Source organism: Oxyura jamaicensis, chromosome 2, assembly GCF_011077185.1.
Source record: "Oxyura jamaicensis isolate SHBP4307 breed ruddy duck chromosome 2, BPBGC_Ojam_1.0, whole genome shotgun sequence".
Lineage (NCBI taxonomy): Eukaryota > Metazoa > Chordata > Aves > Anseriformes > Anatidae > Oxyura > Oxyura jamaicensis.
In genome coordinates this window covers 33,994,951-34,004,987 of record NC_048894.1, presented here as the reverse complement: position 1 = coordinate 34,004,987, position 10,037 = coordinate 33,994,951, and the positions used below count along the sequence as shown (strand labels likewise).

Below are 10,037 nucleotides of genomic sequence, written 5' to 3'. Positions count from 1 at the left end.
CAGCGTAGCTCAGAGTTAATGAAGGTAAGTGGCTGCTACTCCTGATTGAATTTGGGCAATCAAGTCCTCATTCCTTTCGCACTCCCATCAGCCGCTGTATGACGTGTGTGCACTCCCAAGAGCCTGCCTTCCTTCCCACAGCCGCTATTTGAACAAAAAAAAGCAAGTTACCTAAATGCATTCAACTTCACCTCATTTCCTCTGCCACTAAGGCATCACAGTGCTATCAGTTCTCTGATGGGAATCAAAGCTTTTGAAGTTTCTCCTGACTCATGCTATAAAGTCTCAGTACACACATACCACCTGAAGAGTCTTCAGTCCAAGAGATATCTTCAAGTACTTTCAAGGACAAACTGACTTAGACATTCCTGTTTTCAAGGGAGCCTAGCAAAGTGGACTCAGGCACTGTTTTCACCTCCTAATTCCAACCATATTGCAGCCTCAGCCAGGCACTCACTCTGTACTATGCTGCTTCACAAATTTAAAACGTCAAAGTTACCAGATTTTACATTGTCACACAAACGTCCACAACCTTTAATACAATATTTGCTGCCAGAGCTGTGAATGTGTACAAAGAAAATAAAAGGACATCTCCCATCTTGAGGAACTCTGTACTGGATCAGACATGATGAAAGAGAATCTGTTGGCTAAGGAAGTTTCTATCAAATATTGTATAACTCTTTGTTTATGCTCAGTAAATGGCATGTAAATTTCCATGCAATGTTTTCAAAAGCTCATTGTAATGGAGTCACTGTTAGGATAGTATCAGACAAACAGAATCATGAGAATGGTACAGAATCACACCAGAAATCTGGGATAAAGCAGGCAGCAAAATCCCTTCAAGTACCTAGTAAGTATGTGTGGCAATAGTTTTATGGACATACAGAACTTCACGTGTAACAACTACTTATACAGTGGCAAGAACAGAGCCTAGAAAAGTGTGACAGACAAAAGGTATGTTTGAATTTTATGCAAAGGAAATTAAACCAACATAAATGAAAAAAAAGTAAGATTTAAGATTAAAATGTCAATACTAACAAACACAACCATTAAAAATCACTGAAAAAGATGAGTTATAAGGATTCTATAAATAAACTGCATCATAAAAGTCTAATGGACATATTTTCTTTATCCTATTACAATGTAATACTTTAAAATGTTCTTATTCTCTCAGTACTTAAATAACATTTCAGTAAACCTTGAAATATGATTTTCCATTTTCAAAGGAGTATCTACATAACAATTCCAGAGATTAGAAACTCTTTAATCAGAGTGCCAATTTTCTTACAAGTTAATTAAAAATCAATTTCAGCAATAGAGCAAAACCAAATAAAGAAATGAAGTAAAAGCAGGTGCAGTGAAAAATACTCTTCAGTACAACCATTAACACTGTTCCAAACAATAAGTATTTCTTCATTAATCTCATGGCTTCTTTGATCGCACTGGACTTTTCTCCGTTTGTTTAGCAGCCTTCTCCTTTTTCAGCTGTAACAGAAAGACACAACAGTGGTTCAAGTTAATTTGCAAGTAGATTAACAATGCAATATTAAACCTCTACCGTCAGTCAAAAATTTACCAGAGTAATTTATGAGATAGAGAGAGCTAGAGATTATTATTAGTCCAACCCAGAACTGCTCACTTTTGCATCATGTGACAAAGGAGCACTTTTATAGCCCTGCAGCTACTCCCCTCTTCAAACCAAGGCTGCCTTTATCTCTGGTAATGGCAGTGGAGGTATTTATGTATCCCTCAAGGCCAAAGTGCCTAACAAATGTTCACAGTTTAATCTTTATCTCAATGAAATTTAAAGATGTTTTATTCCAGATGTGTAATAGTCACAGTAAGACCAGCCAGCATGCACAAAATCACAAAGGAAGTTTGTAGCTGAGCTAGATGTTAAACCTTTATTTCAATGTCTCAATGTCCAAAATCCTAGAGGGAGAAAAATTCTAGTAACTTAGATTTAACAGTAACGTTTTCCTCCGATAAACTGATACCTTTTTTCTATATTTGCAACAATTTTCCACATTTTGAGATTATTTCCAAAATAAATAAAATTATTTAAAATTTCACAAAGCTGGCACAGCTTTCTCATTAACAACCTTTTTGCAAGGAGCAAGCATAACAGTAATTAAGCTTTCAGGAGTTAGTTAATTAGTTATGCAACATCACTTTACAAAAGAATTCATAAACAGTAAAGACGTGCTTCCAGCTACAATGGTGGAGCTAAGAGGCTAATGTGGGGAACAAATAGGTATTTAAGCGTCTAGGTAAAAGTGCAGGGCGTTTGAAGTTAAGATGCAGTCAGTGCAGTGGAAGAGGCACCTCTGAGAGGGTGATTCAGGTCATCTAAGAAACATGCACCTGATTTAGCACAACTACACAGACATTCCTACAGTAAGGAAAAAAGCATGAGAAAGTTTTGTAAGCAACACAGTAAACACACATTCCTAAATGTTACATGGGACTTTCTGTGAGTCTGTTTTGTTGTTTCTTTTTCTCACACAGTAAAATACTTCATTTTTATGTAACAGAGAGTTAAGGGAATAAAAATATGCCCAGTTAAGGTAAATACCATCCCAGAAAGTAACTGACGTCTAAAATCCTACAATAGCACCTAACTGTATTTCAAATCTCAATTTAATGAGCTTGTTTTTCTCAGGAAGAGAACAGATGATATAATGCATTTATATGCCACGTAAATCGTATGTTCATCTTTGTTGCCTATCTTTTTGTGAAAATATATTTAAATTAAGCAACAAATGTGGTAACTTGCCTGTTCCTGGTAACGTTTTTCAAAATAAGCCATGTCATCTTCTTCTGAACGCCTTTCATGAGAAACTTGCATCGTGGCAGTAGAACAGCCTGAAGTGGAAAAAAGCTCATTAACGGTACCCTCTATTAAAATAGTTATTTTCAACATTTGGAAAACACATTTAAAAATTAGAAGTCAGAATGGGTGTGGTAATGTAGTAAAACACCTTTACAGACAAGTAACAAACAATAGCAACTGCAACTAAAGAGCATCCATAAGGATGCACTCTAAGGACAGCAGCTACATATGATAAGCAGACATGAAGGAGTTCAACAGTGATATTAATTGCTTAATATTTACACTAAATAAGAGATATAAAGTAAGCATAACTGATCCCTAATTCCATGCAGAAGACCTTCTACTAGCAGAAGGCAGTTTCACAGGACTGAACTGGTATGATGAGCTTCTAGTAGGAATCAAAAAAAAAAAAAATCCTCATCCAACAAATAAGTAACACCATTAATATGGAAGATACAAAATGCTAAATATATACATATATATATTTAACTTTAAAAGCACGTGACCAAAATAACAAGCAGGAATAACATAGTTATTCTAAGCACTTCTAGTAGAGGAGAATTGTACTATCTTTCCAGATAATTAGGCTTCAACACTTGTTTTAATATTTACCTTTAATTTTTATCCCTAAACGTATTAAAAGTCATAAATAGAACCAATTGATTTTATATGATATACTTATTGTGAAAGAATTATTATCCTACTAATTTATCACCTGCTATCTGTGAGATGGTTTGAGCAGAACTAGAAGGTCCCTGAAATGCTTTTAGAAATGGATGATCCATGCTGGTTACAGGGGATTCTAGAAGTTCAGCAGACGGAGCCCCTGTTAAATAATGAGAGGAATAAAAATTCACTTTGCAAGGTGCATTGAAAACATACACGATGGTGTCAAAACAAAGCTACAGATTAATATGAATGACACTGTGCAGACCAAATAAACATGAGTTAAGAAAAATGCTACAGAAGATAGCTTCCAAATAAATGAAAAACTTTGGTTCTTGACTTTCTATTGCTATGCTATAGTTTCTAAACTTCAAACAAACCCAAGAAAGCAGATCAGAATTTGAGAAAGAAACGGTGTGTATACGGAAATAATAAATAAAACAGTCTCTCGGGATAAAATGAGTTCATTACTATGTGATACAAAAACTTAGAGCAGGAGAGGTTTCAAAGTCCTTTTTTATTTAATTTTTGTCCTGAACAGGTATTCATCTATGACTTTAAAAAAAATGCTGGAACAGTATAATTGAGGAATACTTGGGCAGTATTACACTAAAGGATTAATGTAAATATAAAATTACAATATTAAGAGAAAACAGAAGTTATGAAGTTCTTTCTAAAAGGTATGTTCCAGTTCAATGAGAAGCTACTGTGCTGAACACCAAAATTATGGATAAAACATTTTTTTTCATAATTCACTACAGGAAACTGGACAGGATGGTCACAGTGGCCTGCTGGAAAAGAAAAAAAAAAAAAATCTGTCTTTAAGTCTTACTGCTATTGATCCAGTTCACCTTCAGACTCTGAAGGTCTATGTTGAATGCCTACTCTTCAAAAATACCTAGCTGGAGAAATCAAATTTCATCTCAGGTCAGCTGCACTTACCTATTCCGCTGTCATCAAGCCTCATGTAGCCCTCTGCTAGTGAGCTAAAACCCGTCAGTCCTCCCATAGCAGCATAAGGAACGTCCTGCCCCACAGGCTTTCCTTGGGCTAACCGCTCTTGTTTAGTTTCCACTACTGTTTCATGCGCATACGTGGGCTGACCACATCCACAGGTAAAGCAACTGTGAAATCCCGAACACTTGGAACCTAATTAGCAAATAATAAATGTTATGAGTAGGTGATAATGGAATTTATACCTCATAGCAGACAAAGCAGTACTTCCCAAAACTGATCTTGTCAAAAATTTGAGTTTCTTCAATGCAAAAGCATCCAGCCACATTTTCTATGTGGAGGTTTGTACGAGATTTTGGGCAAAGTAATCAGCTTTCTTTGCTGAAGCCTTTCACAGACTCACTTTATCCCAGTACAAAAATGCTTTATAAAACAGAAGGGGTGAATGTGGGGATTAGATCACAGGGTCATGCAGTCCCAGGGTCTCATCCAGTCAAGCTTTGAGACTCTCCAATGACAGAGATTTCACAGCCTCTGTGGGCAGCATGGGCCAATGCTGGGCTACCCTTGGAGTCAATTTTTCTTTCCTAATATTTATTTGAATTTTTTTATGTTGCAACTTGTGTCCACTGCCCTTCTCTTTTCCTCCCGTGATGAAAAATAAAAACAAAAAAATGCTGTCACTGGGTAGAAAAGACAAGCTGCCAGCATTTTGGCAGCATTATCTCCAGCTGGGCACAGCAAGTGTCAATGCTGCATGACCAGAAAACTTCTCATCACAATGCATGATAAAAATCATCAAATTTAAACAAATTTAAAAATTAGCAGAATTATCCTGGTATGAAACAGAGGCTATGGTAACAGCAAAAGAGGTGCTACATAGGAGCACCATGTCTTTCCATGTTTGGTTGGTGTTTTAAGCTTTACATAGCCATTAGATAAAACTGCAGTAGTTATACAAATGGCAGGTGACATTCAGAAAAACAGGGTGCAGAAATAGATCTGCCCCAACTATGGCTAAGACTAAACGTTAACCAAAGCCCTGCTGGAGCAGCGATAATGAAAAAGAAACTGAAGAGTTTCAAGTGTTTAATTGTTCATATTAATCTGTACTACAAATCTATTTACGACGTGCCTCTAAGCAATCCCAGTTACAGTTCATTTTGCAGAGCACCAAGGAAGGTTTGTTTTTAAAGACCTGTATAATATGCTCAAGAATTGCATTATTAGAATTGTTAAAGGTTTGCTTACTTCATTTGGGGCATTCTTTAGTAATTGAGTTCTTACTCTCTATTTTGCTACTGAATACAGTAAATTAGAGAAAGTGCAACAGCAGTGTTTTTTTCAATTTTAATGACATTACATCTCTAATTTATCTACCACATTAGATTTAGACAACTGGGCTAGACTAGTGCCAGTACAATAAAACAACACAAGCCCAAAATTGAAGCAAGTCTTGGCATTTCTTTGCATAATCTTTGAAGCTCTCAGAAGTGCCTGGTGTTTTTGAGGAATACCACAAAAAGTGCATCATGTAAACGATTATTAAAAACGTTTGGTTCTGAGGGTTCAGTTTGAATCATCCAACTGCGCAATTAAGCCTTACGCATTACGCAAGAAAATTCTTGAAAGGCTGTCATATAAATATTTTATGTTTATTCTGGGGGATATGATTCTCATCTCATCTAGCAAAAGCTGATTACGTTTTTTTCACTGTGCCCATTAAACAGACTTCCTGAGAGAAATTTACTAATATTATAGAATTCTAACAAAAAATCTTCAGCTTACATAATTTGAAGTTCCACAGAAAAACATCTGCATGCATTATTTAATCTCTGTGGTTAATAATTACTGCTGCTTCTCGATTAAGTGAAGCAAAAGGTTCCTCTTACTGCCTACCAAACATTTTGCTTGAAATTCCATTGCCATTTGCATTTCTGGACACACAATCACCATGTTTGGGAACTGCTTTCTTAGACTGTTAGCAATAGTACTATTCAGGAACAGTGCCCTACTTCCTACAGAGTTGAGAAAAAATATAAATATACCCTAATGTTACATTCAACCGGGCAATAAGAGGAATAGAGATGAGCACTTCTCTCTTTCAAACTACCAAATTCAGGCAAGAAAGTCGCATGTATGCAGCAGAGGAAGGGACACACTGCAAATGGGATGTTTTCATACTGCCTAATTTTAGGTGGTTAGACTCCCCATGTACCTAACCTAATCGTTGAGGAAGTTTACAGTCCTTCACAGAAACTGGAAAACTAAGGATGTTGTTCTAGATCTTCCTGTGCAAAAGGCTGAAAAGGAAAAGATCCTTCCCAACTACTTCCTTCTACTATCTATCTATCTGTCTATCAGGAAGAAAAGATCTTCCTATACTACTCCGGGCAGAATACAGTTCCTGGTTAAGTTTACCAGTAAAGAATGCTGCAAGCATGTGTGTAACTTACAAGAGTTGCACGAAAATCCAGGCGCTGCACTGTGCTGATCAGCAAAGTGTTTGCATCTGCAGCGGATGGGCTGTGTGCCGTTTAGAGGAACATAGTGATAGGACTGGCACTGACAGCGGCTCACGCGACAAGGCACACAAATAGGACGGTCCTTAGGAATCACTTCGTAGTCCGTTTTGTGTTGTTTATACCTAAAAGAGGCAAAAATAGTAACTTGTATAACCTTCTTAGTACTTATCACAAAACTAACTGAAAGACTTGCAATTTAGCTTACAAATTCTGTGATGAAGTATCTGTAATCATCTGAATTACTGCTACTTACTAATTTTTATTTAGATACATAATATCAGATGCTTTTACATCCATTGTATAAAGATTACAGATCCTTATGTTTCATTTTGATAACACTATCAGAATCAAGCTGATCTACAATAACTCATGCCTGAAAGATGAATTTATTGAAAACTACAGACTTGTTCTGGTTTCAAAAAAAGTTATTTAGGTTTAGATTTTTTTTTTAATCTTATGATTTAAAACCTGATTTTCTGAAACTTTATAATTTGAATTAACTTGCCCATGCTTTACTTCAGCGAATCTGGAATATTTTTATATTTCCCTAATTTAAGGAAATTTAAGGAAAATACACCAGTGCAGAAATAGGCAAGAACCCTACCGGTGAGTACAAAAGCACAGTGTCTCTGGTCCAACGAGCTTACAGTCCATGCCAGTTGGTGATCTCCAGCTCACATACAACCTGTTCTGTAACCGAATGGGTAATACTTTTCTTTTGTACTCCTCATATTCCTCAGGGGTAAAGATTTTTCCTCCGTCATCATCACCTACAATCCTGTAAGCATGTTAAAAAAAAAAAAAAAAAAGATGAAATAAAAAGAGGTTTCTCAAGTTTTGTTTTGTTTTATTTCAAACAATACATAATAGCACTTTTAATGTAAATGCAAAAAATCATATCTTTCATAGTACTATTCTAGTAATATGCTTTTAACAAAAGGAGGAAAATAAAAGGAAAAAATAAACTATGAAACTATGAAGCTCCTTTTTATACTGCAGAAAAAGCAGTTGGCACCAAGGGTCATGTAATCAGCCTGCTCTGCCTCACACTGGTTGAGCAGTCTGACGAGCCCCTTCAGCCATCTACACCCAAGCCTGTACTGCAGACTTCTAACCTTCATTGAGCCTGAGCAGGAATATTTAACTGCAACGTGGGAAAGACCAGCACCAAGGAAACAAACAATACATCTAAGCTGTCTTCTAGTTTGCAAGAAAACCACGTGAGTTTCTGCAAAGGAACTGGATCTGCACCCACACCTGACAAGCCCATTTGTTTGGATGACCACTGCATTCCAATTCAGTCCCTGAATAGCTGGGACTCTGGACCAACCTCCAAACCCCACATTTACGTAGACTATTGAAGACAGTAAGTAAAACCTGTAAAATACAAATTACACTTAATTGCAACACCTAACTAAGATGCAGCACAATTTATTAATGTCTGTAAATATTTCAGTTATTTGCTGGGTGTACTCGAGCATACCAAGTAGGCGATTCTTTGTGAAACGCTCTGTGGGTTTGTTCACTTTGGTAGAATAGCAGGGTAATGTTTCCGTACATCACTGTCGCCTGCCTGTCGGTGAAGCTGGCACCCGCCTGACGCGGCGTGTATCTAGGAAATACCGCCCTGGTGCTTTACTGCAAGCTTTCTCAAGCTAAACTGACACGTTTCACTATAATGAGTTTGTGTTTATTTCTGCTGAAGTCTTCAAGAGGAGTGACAAGGAGGTTAGCCAAGCCCTTTGGGAGCGTACAGGCAGGCGTTCACACACTGCGCAACCCAGTGCGTGCTGCGCGCACGCTGCAGCTCCGGCACAGGTCGCACAGCTCGTCCCCTGGCTCCGCTTCGCAAAAAGGCAATTCCGGCACGCACACAGGCCTGAGGGCGAGACACGGCGTTATTTCGCTGCCCAATTTCACCCGGCGGCCACCGGAGCTGACACCGGCTCGCTCGTCGGCGGCCCTGCCGGCTGCATGAGGCCGCCACGAGCCTGCCCGGCCCCTCTCCTCAGCAGCCGGCCTCCGCCCCGGCTCCCCCCCGGCCGCGCCGCCTCAGGCTCCGCCGCTCACCTCCGGTACTCGACGAACTCCTCCAGCGCCGCCGCCTCCGCCCGCAGCCGCTCCATGGCCGGGGCCGCCGCCGCCGTTGGGCCGCCCGCGGGCGGAGCTCGGCCGTTCGCCCTCCCGCCCCCCGCAGACACCTGTCCGCGTACCGCAGCTCGGAACGGCTCTGGCACAAACAACCGGCACCTTACGCCCTCAGTCCTGCTGGCCGAGGCACCTGTGCCCCCCTCAGCGCCGCTGATTTCGTTGGGGTGGTGACACTAAGCGGGTGTCGGTGACAGAGCTGAGGCAAGGAAGGCTCAAGATGGCGAGCACAGGACCTCCAGTGAAGGGAACCCGCGTTGGGTCCCCCTACACGTACCTCACAACCGCCCTGGCACTGTCCTGCTGTCACCAAAATCCTTGCTGCGTGACCTTGCGCAGCATTGCTCTGGTGATCTCCATTTGCTTGTAGCAGACACATCTGCAGTGAGGGATGGTTGCTGCCAGGGGCCCATGTAACCCACCAGTGCTGCCACACAAGATGGTTTCCATGATCACTGCTTTTCTCTGCGGTGCACGGCAGTATCTGTCTGTTCAGCTGCTACACGTTGGCTCAGAGGCACAGATTTTCAACAACAGTATTATTAACCATAATAACATGATTGCCTACAATTGTTTGACTCTAGTAATAGGGTGGATTTCCAATTTTAGTTACTCATTTTTCCTGTAAATGAACAGCAAGTCTCTCCTACTATGCTACAGCTATCATCTTCCTACCAGGTGAGTCCACAGCCATCACTTCAGTCCCACGAGGAACAGAGAAATCTGTGGGTGTTGGTAAGGCTCCAGTAGCAGCCAGTGTTGTTTAACATTTATATTCCCACTCAAGCTAAATAAACAAACCATTAGTTACTAATTTTAACCTGTTCCATGCTCCAGCCAAGATACATCCCTGTTTGCTTCTGATTCTGCTGTTATGCACCGCAAACAAATAAAGGATCCTGGAAACCTAC

The 10,037-nt window shown here is 39.6% G+C and overlaps 1 protein-coding gene across 1 annotated transcript; it reads right to left on the bottom strand.

The window, feature by feature from the left end:
* Window positions 1–224: 224 nt before the first annotated feature.
* Window positions 225–9,104, bottom strand: FAM221A (family with sequence similarity 221 member A). Its single transcript, XM_035319548.1, has 7 exons — window positions 9,049–9,104; window positions 7,583–7,756; window positions 6,910–7,100; window positions 4,442–4,648; window positions 3,549–3,659; window positions 2,777–2,865; window positions 225–1,485 (listed from the first exon to the last, which is right to left on the bottom strand). The coding sequence occupies exons 1-7, from the start codon at window positions 9,102–9,104 to the stop codon at window positions 1,423–1,425; spliced, it is 891 nt and encodes a 296-aa protein (XP_035175439.1). The 3' UTR covers window positions 225–1,422.
* Between the last annotated feature and the right edge of the window lie 933 nt (window positions 9,105–10,037).

What these genes read in the sequence shown, in the direction of transcription:
- FAM221A (XM_035319548.1), bottom strand. Translation starts at nt 9,104, where the DNA reads ATGGAGCGGCTGCGGGCGGAGGCGGCGGCGCTGGAGGAGTTCGTCGAG. An exon ending in GAGTTCGTCGAGTACCGGAG is followed by an intron (nt 7,757 to 9,048) that starts GTGAGCGGCGGA and finishes ACATGCTTACAG; the next exon opens with GATTGTAGGTGATGATGACG. An exon ending in AACCATCTCACAGATAGCAG is followed by an intron (nt 2,866 to 3,548) that starts GTGATAAATTAG and finishes TTTCCACTTCAG; the next exon opens with GCTGTTCTACTGCCACGATG.